At 32.2% G+C, this 13,071-nt stretch overlaps 1 protein-coding gene across 6 annotated transcripts in view; it reads left to right on the top strand.

Annotated features, from left to right (window-relative positions):
• Positions 1-13,071, top strand: part of Myo9a (myosin IXA) — a 259,456-nt gene that overhangs the window by 60,568 nt on the left and 185,817 nt on the right. For all 6 annotated transcript variants that reach the window (XM_071608439.1, XM_071608438.1, XM_071608436.1 and 3 more), the window contains exons 4-6: positions 310-372; positions 8,751-8,850; positions 10,381-10,437. In XM_071608439.1, coding sequence (XP_071464540.1) covers positions 310-372; positions 8,751-8,850; positions 10,381-10,437 — 220 coding nt within the window. The remainder of the gene's footprint in view (positions 1-309; positions 373-8,750; positions 8,851-10,380; positions 10,438-13,071) is intronic.

Below are 13,071 nucleotides of genomic sequence, written 5' to 3'. Positions count from 1 at the left end.
ACAAAATATGAGAAATAAAATTGATGGTTCAGTTCCTCATTTTTTTTTTTTCCTCAGGTTAAAGTCCGTTCTATAGCTTGTAGTATGTTAACTCTTTTTGATGTAATCTTTCTACCCATCTCATTCTCTTGGCTGTATTAAGACTCATTAGTTTGTGGACTTAACATTGGATAATACAGCATCCTTAACAATTATAATGGTAAATGTACTAAGATGATCTGGAGCATATTCTTTGTACTTTCGTATCATTATAAATAAATATGTATCTGCTTTGTATTTATTACTTTTATGAATTTACTTTTCTTCTAGTGCCTATGTTGAAAAATATCTACTAGAGAAGTCCAGGCTTGTTTATCAAGAGCATAATGAACGGTATGTATTTTTATTTGTATAATTTTATCAAGTTAGCATTAATAGTGTACAGATTGACTTTTAGTTACTTTGTATATTAAGACCTTGAATTCAGGGCTAGGGGTATAGCTCAGTTGGTAGAGTGCTTGCCTTGCATGCACAAGACCTTGGTTCACACCCCAGCACCACAAAAAAAAAAAAAGAAGAAGACCCTTGAATTCACTTAACACCATGTGTAGTTTTACATGTAATTGTTATTTTTTTCGTGAACAGAATTCTGTGGATTTTCAGAGGTTGTTAGGTGATTTTTAAAAAAATATATTTTAATTGTAGAGGGACACAATACCTTTATTTTATTTATTTATTTTTATGTGGTTCTGAGGATCGAACCCAAGTGTCTCACATGTGCTAGGCAAGCACTTTACCATTGAGCTATAATTCCAGTCCCTATTAGGTGATTTTATTGGTATGTAGAATTATTGCTTTTTCTAAATTTTTGGTAAACCATCAGAATAGGAAAACCATTTCTTAGGTGATAAAACCTTTTCTTTGTATCTAATTGTTGTTTTTCTAATTTGAAAAAAGATTCCAAATAGAGCACTTAATTCAGTTACAATATTTGAGGAATATGGGACTTTAGACATGATGTATGTGTTATCATTCATATGAAGAAACCAAGTATGAAAGAGAGAAATGCTTTGCTTCATGATATAGTGAGACAAAATAAAGTTAAGATCTAAAGTTTGAAGTTAAATAGACGTACATTAAAAATCTTTGACTCAGGCATCTCACTTGTCTCTTAGGCATTTATTCCCATTTTATACATGGAAAACTATTCTAGAGTTGTTTAGAGGATTAATTGAAATTTAAAAAATGCTTATTGAGTGGTCCTCATATATAATAAAAGTTCAGTAATTAATGGTAACATTGTCTTAATGAATTACAGGCAGGATTAGGATAAGAAGTCTGGTTTTTCAGTTATTTTGTATTTATTTTGTGGCTAGCAGAAATAGAGGATATTGGAATTAGAGGTGTTTCAAAACAAAGGGAGAGGACTGGAAGAATAGCTTAGTGGTAAGAGCATATGCTTAGCATATACAAGGCCCTAGCACCAAGCAGTGGAAAAAAGGAGGAAGTTTTAGGAAGAGAGTAGCTTCATAAAGGCTTACGGGGCTTAGCAGGTGCTGCTATTAGGAGGTTATTAGTACATTTTTCTGATTAGTTCCATGAGGGTGAGTAATACCTTTTGTTCATTCTGACATGCTCAGTTAACACATTGTCTAGCATATAGTAGGCACTGAAATATCTGTTGAATGAATAAAATAATGATCCCTAAGGCCCCTTCCAGCTAAAAACAGAACAAAAACAGTATGAAGTGAGAGGCATTTATTTATGGACTAAACATTATCTAAGTGTTGTTCACTATGATCAAATCAAACAAATGGCTCCATTCCAAGTTTAGTTAGAACTTGGTTGATATCAATCAATTAATTAGTACCCCCCTGTATTGAGGATTGAACTCAAGGTATGAGCACATCCCCAGACCACCCGTCCCCCACGTTTTTTTTTTTTTTTTTTTTTAACTGGGGAGCTTAATCATTGAGCTATATCTCATCCTTTTTGAGAAAGGTTGTTGAGGCTGGCTTCAAACTGTGATCCTCCTGCCTCAGCCTCCCAAGTTGCTCAGATTATAGGAATATACACTTTAGTGGAATGGTGGGGATATCAGCCTGCTTTCCTGGTTTTAGAAATGAATGGGAGGCTTTACTCTTTACTTTATTCATTCTCTGACACCTTGATGGATTTGATTTGCAGTTACGTGCACATACAAGCCTTATGATATGTTGTTAGATTTGGCTTGCTATTATTTTGTTGTGGATTTTTCTGTCTATTGCTCTAAGTTTTTTTTTGGGTGTGATGTCTTTTTCTATTTTGATATTAGGGTAGTAGTACACTGGTTCATAGAATAAAATGGAAACTGTACCCTTTTATAATATTTTGGAAAGGCTTGTGAAGAATTGGGTTCTTTAAATGTTTGGTAGAATTCACCAACAAAGTCATCTGGTTCTGGGCTTTCATTTATGTAAAGTTTTGATTTCTAATTCAAACAATTTGGTTATTATGGATATATTCAGACTATTTCTTCTTTAGTCAGATTTAGTAGTTTGCATCTTTCTAGGAATTTGACCATTTTATCTGGGTTATCAACTTGTTAAACAAATTTTGTTTATAGTATCTCTTACAATCTTTTGTTTCTAAATTTGAATCTCTACCTGCCAGCCTTATCTTTCTGCCTGTTTCTCTTGCTCTCATATCATTTTAAAGTTGTTCATTTTATGGATCTTTGCAAGAAACCTATTTTTTTTTGTCTCATTGATGTCCTCTATTTTCCTGTTTTATTTATTTCTGCTCTGATGCTTATTATTTTATCTCTTCTGCTTGCATTTGGTTTAGAATGTTGCTTTTTTCCTAGTTTCTTAAGGTAGATAGTTAGGTTATAGATTTGAGATTTTTCTTTTTTAGTATTTTTTTAGTTGTAGTTGGACACAATACCTTTATTTTTATTTGTTTTTATCTTTATGTGGTGCTGAGGATCAAACCCAACACCTTGCAAGTGCTAGGCAAGTGCACTACCGCTGAGACACAGACTCAGCCCCATATTTTTCTTTTAATAAAGGTTTACAGGTATAAATCACTGTGTTTTAGTCAGCTTTTTCACTCCTTTGACTAAAAGATCCAACCAGAACAACTGTAGAGAAGCAAAAATTTATTTGGGGGCTTAGGGTTTCAGAGGACTTAGTCCATAGGCAGCTGGCTCCATTCCTTGGGGCTCAAGGAGAGGTTAAACATCATGGCAGAAGAGTGTGGCAGAGGGAAGCAGCTCACATGATGATCAGGAGAGAGAGGGATAGAAACTCCCCTCCCCAGATACAAAATACTTAACTCAAAGGCACACTCCTAGAGACCCACCTCCTCCAGTCACACCCTACACACCTACAGTTACCACTCAGTTAATCTCATTAGGGGATTATTTCATGGATTGGGTTAAGACTCTCATAACTCAATCATTTCTCTTCTAAACCTCTTTCATTGCGTCACACATGAGCTTTTAGGGGATACCTCAAATACAAACCATTAACACATTGCTTCAGCTATTTCCCCTGTTTTGGCATGTAGTTGGCTCTCTGTATCCGTGTGTTCTACATCTATGGATTCAACCAATCTCAGTTTGAAAATATTTGGGAAAAATTTGCATCTGTACTGAAAATGCGCAGTTTTTTTCATTATTCTTTAAATATTATAGTAATGCAATTATTTTTCTTACATTGTATTAGGTATTATGCTGAGGGATGATTTAAAGCATATTGGAAGATGTACATGTTTTATATGCAAATTGTGTGCTATTTTATTATATAATGGACTTGAACATCTTCAGATTTTGGTATCTGGAGGTGAAGGGGTGTCTTAGAACTAATCCTTGATAGATACTAAGGGGTATTAATATTTTTGTGGATCTGAAAGTATTTCCTTTGTGATTTCTTCTTGAATCCATTGGTTATTTATGAGAGTGTTATTTCATTTCCACATATTTGTGAATTTTAGAGATTTCTGCTTTTGATTTCTAATTTTATTGTGAAGTGGTTGAAGTGGGTGTTGTATGATTTCAGTTTCCTTAATTGAGACTTATTTTATGGTCTGACATATGGTTTATCCTGGAGAATGTTTCATGTGAACTCAAGAAAATGTATATCCTTCTGTTGGAAAGTGTTCTATAGATGATTGTTAGGTAGTATTTTTCAGTCTTTTTTCCTATTGATCTTTTGTCTGGTTATTCATCCATTATTGAAATTGGAGTATTAAAGCCTCTCATCATTGTTGAGTTGTCTATTTCTTCCTTTGGTTCTTTCCACTTTTTGCCTTATATATTTTTGGGCTCAGCTTAAGTTGCATTTATATTTAGAATTATTGTATCTTGATGGATTTGTCTTACGTGTCTAGGAACAAATTTTGTTTAAAAGTCTTATTTCATCCAATATTAGTGTAGATACTCCAGCTTTCTTTTGGTTTCTGTTTGCATGTTATATATGGGAAGTTTGGAAATTTATATTTTTTATATATTTTCAACTTATTTGTCTTTGAGTCTCAAGAGTGTATCCTATAGGTAGCATGTAGTTTGATTAAGTTTTGTTTTTAATCCTTTGCCAGTTATCTGCTTTTGGATAGAATGTATAGTCCACTTCTATTTTATGTAATTACTATTACAGTAGAATATTCTTATGCTCTTTGTTTTCTGAACGTGTTATGATATTTTTCTTCATCTATTTTCCTAGTACTGGTATTGTGTTAAGTAAATATTTTTTATGGTACCATTTTATTTCTGTTGGTATTTATTTTATTATTTTCAGTAAATTTTTAGTGGTTTCCCTGGGGATTATAGTTAATATCTGAATTTGTAACAGTTGTGTTTGGATTAATAACAACTAAATTTTGATAGTGTACAAAAAATTGTATTTCTGTTGATCTGTTCTTTCCCATTTTGTGCTGTTATTTTCATGCAGATTACATATTTACAGTGGTACATTCATTAACTTAGATTTCATAATTATTGCTCAGTGCGGTTTAAGTTTATTAGAAAAAGCATTACAAACAAAAAATGTATGCTTTCTTTTAAATTTACCTATGTTTAAATTTATTGGTACTTTTACCAGTGTTTTTATTATTTCTTTATGTTTAGTTAAATCTTCCTTAATACCCTTTTAAGGGCCTGGAGTTGTGGCTCAGCAGTAGAGTGTTTGCCTACCATGTGCGAGGCCCTGGGTTCAATCCTCAGCACCATATATACAATAAATAGGATAGATAGACAGATAGATAGATAGATACATACATAAATATCCAACTACAACTAAAAAATAAATATTTAAAAAAATACTCTTTTAATTCAGCCAGAAAAACTCCCCTTAATATTTTTTTGCAGGGCCCAACAGCTAACTATGGAATCTTAGTTTTTGTATATTTGAGAATGTTTTAATTTCTCTATGATATTTAAAGGATAATTTTCTGAATACATAATTGGTGGTTGACAGGTTTTTTTCCCCTTAAAGCACTTTGACTGTGTTATCCCTTTGCCATAGTTCCTTAGGACAAACTAGCTGTCAATCTTATTTTAGAATATTTTGATAAGCTATAATGCTTTGGTGCTTCCAAATTTTTTGGACTTATCTTTCAACAGTTTTGGTTTGCATAGGTGTGAAATTTTTTGAGTTTATCCTCCCTGGAATTTGTTGAGTTTCTTGGATGTTGAATTATCTTTTTGCAACTGTGACAAATATACCTGGAAAGAACAACTTAGAGGAAGAAAGATAATATTTAGCTCATGATTTCAAAGGTTTCAGTTCATGGTTGGCTGGCTCCATTGCTTTGGACCTGAGGAGAGACCCAGTATCAGTGTCAGAAGGGTGTGTTGGAGGAAAGCTGGCATGAACAGAGAAGAGGGAGAGAAAGAAAGGAAGACAGGCGCAGCGTGCACAGACATGTGCGTGATGGTGCAAGATAAGAAATTCCCTTCTAGAGCGCACTCAGTGACCTACTTCGTTTAATTTTGCTCCAGCACCTATGTTTCCACCACTTTCATTCAGCTATTAATGGAATAAACCACTTGTGAAGTTGGAGCCCTCTTGATCCAATCACTCAAGTCTTGGGGGTTGCATTCAAGTTCCAAACCCTAAGAGATGTGCAGATTGTTTTCCATTACAAGGGGTAGTTTTTGCCAATTATTTTTCAAATATTGTTTCTGCTCCCTATTCTTTTCTTACATTGGGCTTCTCGTTTTATATATATATGTGTGTATATATATATATATATATATATATATACACACACACACACACATATGTATGTATATATATGTATATATGTAAAATATAAAATATATATTATATAATATATATATATATATATATATATATTGTTCTTTTTAATGATGGACTATCTGAGACTGTCCATTTTTCTTCATTTTTGTTCTTATTCTTCTTCAGACTAGTCTGATTGACCTTTCTTCCTTCAAGTTCAATGATTCTTTCAAGTTCACCAATTATTTATTCTGCCTATTCATATCTATTATTGAACTCAGCAACCATTTTACAAAAATTTTCATTTCAATTATATCTTTCAATTCCAAAATTTCTTTTTGATTATTTTCTTAAATAGTCTATTTGTTGAGATATTATTGTTATACTTTATTTCACTAAATAGGATTTTCTTTAGTCTTTGGTTATATTTAAAATAGTTGTTTAACAGCATACTCTAGTGATAGAGCCACATCAGTGTTAATAGCAGTGCAACTCAAAATAGCCAAGTTATGAAACCAGTTCAGGTGGCCATCAGTAAGGTGACTGAGTAAAAGAAAGAAAGAAAGAAAGAAAGAAAATGAACTTATAGCATTTGGTGATAAATGGATGGAACTGGTAAGTGAAATAAGCCAGTCTCAGAAAATCAAGGGCTGAATATTCTCTCTTATATGCCGAAGGTGGAGCAAAGTATGGGTAAGAAGAAGTGTGTTGGGGGGGTTGGCTATCAGATCAATAGAGAGGGAAGATCAGAGGAGTAGAAAGAAATTTAAGGGGAAGAAGGAGGGACAGGAAAGGGGGGGAAATGCACAAGGAATTTGACAAAATTATGCAATGTACATGTATACATATATCACCGTGAATTTCATTTTTATATATATCTCTAAAGCATTAATTAAAAACATATAAGTGATTGCAAGGTAGACTCGTAGAGGAGAAGAAGCAGAATAGAGGAGGCGGGCAGGGTGGGTACTAGAGGCTGAAATGGAATAAATTAAATTTCATGCATGTTTTACTATGTAAAAATGAACCTAATATTATTTACAACTATAATGGACCAATAAAAGGAAAAAAAGGACTGGGGGATATAGCTCATTTGGTAGAGTGTTTGCTTCGCATGTACAAGGCCCTGGGTTCAATCCCCAGCACCACACACACACATAAGAAAGGAAAAAAATAGCTGATTAAAATCTTGTGATAAGTGTAATGTCTGGGATTTCTTAGAGACAATTACTAATGATTTTTTTCTCCTTTTTCTACTTTGCTATATTTTCTTATTCCTTTGTGTGTGTCATAATTTTTTATTGAAAATTGGACATTTTAAATCATATAATGTAGCAACCCTGGAGATGGATTTTTCCTTTCTCAGGTTTTGTAATTGTTTTTATTTCTGTTTGACTATTTCATGACTTTTCTGAACCAACTTTGTAAAATCTGTATTTTTTTTTTTTTGAGTGTGATCATTGAGTGCTTATTTCATTTAGTTGTCAGTTAATGATTGGACAGAGATTTCTTTAAATGTTTGGAAATAAATAAGTCTTCTACTCTTCACCACAAGGCTCTCCGTGTATCTGATGAAGGTTGTGCCTTCAATACTCAGCTGCTAGGCATATTTTAAATCCACCTTAGTCTTTATTTCTTGCTTGTCCAGACCTTCAAGGTTAGATAGAGTTGAGAGTTTGTACCTCAACTGGTCTTTGTACATACAATCCTAGTCTAGTACACAGCTTATGCGTGTGTTTGGTCTCTTTGATTGCCAGAAATATATTGGAACTTTTCACCTTAAGTTTTTTTTTTTTTTTTTTTTTTTGTTAACCTCTTATTTACCCCAACTATGTGAATTCCATCAGGTCATATAAAAAGAGACTTGAATATATGGCTTCTTTGAGGAAAAACCAGACAATTAGAATATTGGTATTTAGGGAATGAGTCCTTGAATAAGCTTCAACCCTGTTACATCCCTTCTGGTGGTTGCCAGTCTTCTGGTGGCCACCATGATTGCAGGCTGTTGGTTTTCAAGACTACTGATAAATTGGTGAAATTGCAATTTTTGGGGACTGGGAATACCGAGGATTGACTCAGAGGCACTCAACCACTGAGCCACATCCCCAGCCCTATTTTGTATTTTATTTAGAGACAGGGTCTCATTGAGTTGGTTGGTGCCTTGCTTTTGCTTTGAACTTGCAGTTCTCCTGCCTCAGCCTCATGGAGCAGCTGGGATTACAGGCATATGCCATCATGAGTGGTGATCGTTGCAATTTTTTAAAAATTTACAGAGTTATGAAGAAGTTAATTCTGACAAATTTGCAAGTTTTCTCGTTTGTTATAAGAACGACATTTTGCTACCTTTGTTCCTCTCCTTTACATTCTGAACCTAAAACATCATTCTCTTTTGTAGGAAAACTTAAATATTGAATCCATTACATTTGTATTAAAAATTAAGCCCTTCTAATTCATTTTACTAAATAATGTTTCCTCATTTTTTCCTGTAAAATGATTACTGTAAATCCCACATTCATTTTATAAGGCTTTACTTTTCTTTGTTTCCAATAGGAACTATCATGTATTCTATTACCTTCTGGCAGGAGCAAGTGAAGAAGAGAGGTTAGCATTTCATCTTAAACAGCCAGAGGAATATCATTATCTCAATCAGGTGAGATATTCAAGAAAAGCATTTTGAAATGTAGGGCATGTTAAATTTTCATCCTTGAAGAAAGCTTTTATTTCCTAGTCTTTTCTTTCCCAAACCTGGTAATGGATATTAACTAGCATTTTCATACATACAATTTAAAAATTTATATGATGCAATTTTCAAATATACAAATTATCATCACCCTTGTGTATTAAAAATTAGTTATATGTACTCTTTCTGTGTTTTGTGATGGAATATAATAAGTTGCTTATTGGTATTATTCCGTATGAGAAATGTGATTTTGCCAAAGTGATTTACTTTTTACAGAGTAATGATTGTCCTTTATAAAGGGATTACCTGAAACCTGATTTGCATGTTTTACAGTCTTAATGCAACTACCTCTTTGCAGGATGTTATGACACTGATTTAAGAGTTTGACTTTACAATTTAATGAATTTTTTTTTTTTAAACATTTAGTGTGAAATTCCTCTAACTGTGTGTGGTGACACGTACCTGCAGCCTCAGACAGGAGGATTTCAAGTTCAAGCCCAGCTTGGGCAAAATAGTGAGACCTTGTCTCATTTTTAAAATGAGACAAAAAAAGAAAAAAATTTGAAAGGCAAATGAATTAAAGAATTTAAATATTTCTTTAAAATTCAATATTTACCCCTAAGCTTCCAAAATAAGGAGTGATTCTCATAATTTTCATAACATTGATTTCTCTAATTTTATTCCTCATATTAACAAAAATTCTAAAACCAGTATTAATGGAATTGCTATAACGGGACCATTTAATAGATTGTCTCTCCTTATTTTTTGTTTGATGCAAAATATAATGTCTATGGAAAAAATTTCTTTATGGTAATTAAAAAATACATATGTAGATTTTTAAATTAATTAATACTTTAATGATGACTCAAAGATTATAGGTTGTATTTAGTGTTATGAAAGTAACACCTTAGATTTTTCCTAAGAGTGTACTGTATAACTTATATTTCTTAATCTTGAAATTACATGTTAATATAATTTTCCTTAGCTTTATATTAATATATCAAGAATTTCAAAGTTATTCAAAATACCATTTATATATGATATAATAATAGACATTTTTACCAGGCAGAATTAAGAAAATTTAAAAAAATTGCCAATTCTGTTTCTGCTTTTTTTTCCTTCTCTGTGTAAATTACTTGCTTGGTATTTGGGTGATTAAATATTTTCTTCTTTGCAAGGTAGTAATCATCCATAAATGAGTTGATAGTTGTTAGTAGTAGGAAATCCAGAGTTCTGTTTCCTTCTAATATCAGTATTCATAGGATGTGGGATTTATCAGTTGATGAATATCAGAGTCAGTGGACAGTAGCATATATGGGTTGGACAGAATAATATATGATCTCCCATGATCTGAATGCTTCTTTCTTATTTTATATTGCTATACAAAGTAACTTCTACTTAGATAGCAGTAGTGCTACCTGCACATAACATCTAAGAGATTGTTAGAGAAGTGTACCATTACTTAATAACTTCTGCCTAACTAATCTGCCTTACTTTCAGATAACAAAGAAACCCCTCAGACAGAGCTGGGATGATTATTGCTATGACTATGAGCCGGTCAGTACAAGTACCTAAATATTATGTGTTCCTGTTAAAAGGCCCTCATGTTGCTTATTTATATACATCTTGAAAACAGTTTAGGAAAGAAGATCAGTCAGTATTTGATTTCTCTGAATGATTGATTTATATGTATATGGTTTGATTAAAAACCAGTTTACAATTTTGGATATTTTAAAATTTGCTAATGTTTAATCTACATTTAGTATTTATTTTGATAATGAACTGCAGCATTGTTATGTATGGATCTGTATGAATTATGTTATTTTCTCTGAGATTTAAAAAAATTACTATTTTGCTGTTTTATTACACCACATATTATGAGTAGTGATTATTTATTTTTAAAAAATTACGTTATTCCTGTTTCCTGTGCCAACAATCTTTTCACAAAATGAATGCATGTATATTTTTCTTCTTTTTAAAAATTGCATAACAGGCTACTTGGGTTAATAAAATGTTTAAAAAGTTAAGTATTGAAATTCCTATAAGATTTTTAGGGTTTAAATTGAGTTATTTAAGGGCTGGGAATGTGGCTCAAGCAGTAGCGCGCTCGCCTGTCATGGCGTGTGGCCCGGGTTCGATCCTCAGCACCACATACAAACAAAAATGTTGTGTCCGCCAAAAACTAAAAAAAAATATTAAAAAATTCTCTCTCTCTCTTAAAAACAAAGGAAAAAAAATTGAGTTATTTAAGGACATATAAAACGTAATAAAAATGGGTAAATTGAGCTTTACTTGTTATATTTTATAAAGACAAGTTTCTAGCCGTAAAAAGAATACAAAAAACTTTGTTGATTCAGTTTTTAATTAGATAAGATGTAAAGGCTAAAAACACAGATATGTTTATTAATAATTAATGAATTAATTTATTAAATTTATTCCTGGAAGCATAACATGTCTTAGTCCTTGCTTTAAAAATCCACAGCTTTAATTCTCTCTGCATGTGATTATAAGTTCCACTAATTGCAAAAGTAATCTGTTTTCTGGGGCTGGGGTTGTGGCTCATCAGTAGAGTGCTTGCCTAGCATGCACAAGGCCCTAGGTTTGATCCTTAGCACCACATAAAAATAAATAAATAAAATAAACTACAACTAGAAAATAAATATTAAAAAAGTAGTCTATTTTCACTTTAGAATGACCAATCTGTGTGGATATTAATTTCTCTCTTAGGTAAAGTTTAATTACATTACCATTTCACAATCAAGAAAAGTTTGATTTTAGATATAACATTTTGAGAAATAAATTCTATACATTTAAATTTATAAAATTCTGATGAATTTTAATAGACAAATTTTAAGTTGTTTTGCCATTGTTAAGATGCTCCTCCTTTCCATCTTTCCCTTATTACATCAAGTGAATTGGTTATCTTTGGAATGTAGGCAGGACAGGAACTGATCTACATTTGTTCAGAGATGGTGTAAGTAATGTTTAAGAATTTGGGCTCTGAAGTAAAGTACCTCCATTTAACTAGTTTTGAGCTCCTCAGAAAGGTTGCTTAATTCTTTCATTCTTATCTTAAGGGGAAATATTAATTTGAACAATGCATATGAAAAGCTTGATAGAATTCTGAACACTAAGTGCAGAAAAACTGGTTGTTACTGTTTGCTGCCATCACTGAAATTGTTATCCATCTTTTCTCTTGAGAAGATTTTTATGACCTTAATCTAATCTTTTAATATTGCTTTCATCAATATTCTCCTGCTTATTGTATTTTCAAATCTGTTTTAGTTTGAACTTTGATTATGTTCTGATTCTTGTTCTTACAAGTTGGTTAATAAATCAGTCATTCTGAATATCCTGTAGTTTTAGCCTGATAACACTTAACTCTAGTACATTTGGGAACAAGCTAAACTTTCTTTTCCTATGAGTTACTAGAATTTATGTAACTAGCATTATATCCTGAGAGGATTGTTGAAGGACTGTTCTACCATTTGTGCTGCATGATGTATATATTTTGTAATGTTATATGAGTGCTCCCAAGGAAACCTATAGTGAGAAAATTGATTTTTATGAGGTAACTGTTGTTAGCTATTGAATGGTGATTTAATTCCTTTTAAGGGTTACCCCTATTAAGTAAGTGGCTTCAGGGTTGTAGGGAAGAGAGCAGAGGATTTGGAAGTGGTTTATAAGATTTTGACTTTGGGCAAGTTTTTAAAATTCTAAATGTTTTGTTGTCTGTAAATGTATATTAATTACCTCTGTGTTCTGAGGATTTAGTGCAATTATACATATCAAGTAGATATTTAGTAAGTACAGATTTTCCATATTCAAATGGTATAATCTACTTAAACAGAAGTTATTTTTATTGCTGTTAACATGTCTTAACCTTTGTTTTCTCAGTTGTAAAATGTGGAAAATAAATACTGATATTATTTTGTTGGATGTCTACTATCCTTCTTTAAAGCTGGTCTATCAGTATAAATGGTCATTAGTATAAATGGTCAGTTTCACCTGATTGTTTTATTTATCTGAACTAAGCTTGGAATTTTAGGGTTGAAATACGAGGTAGGATTTTAAGATTAAATGATTATGTATTTACTTCAGTAATTCCTCTTGGGGTTGACTTGATGCTTGAGATCTGCAATGAATAAGACAGATTCATTGAGTTCTTTATGGAGCATTATCTAGGAAAAT

Source organism: Marmota flaviventris, chromosome 2, assembly GCF_047511675.1.
Source record: "Marmota flaviventris isolate mMarFla1 chromosome 2, mMarFla1.hap1, whole genome shotgun sequence".
In the NCBI taxonomy this organism is placed as follows: domain Eukaryota; kingdom Metazoa; phylum Chordata; class Mammalia; order Rodentia; family Sciuridae; genus Marmota; species Marmota flaviventris.
This window is presented reverse-complemented; position numbering and strand designations above follow the sequence as displayed.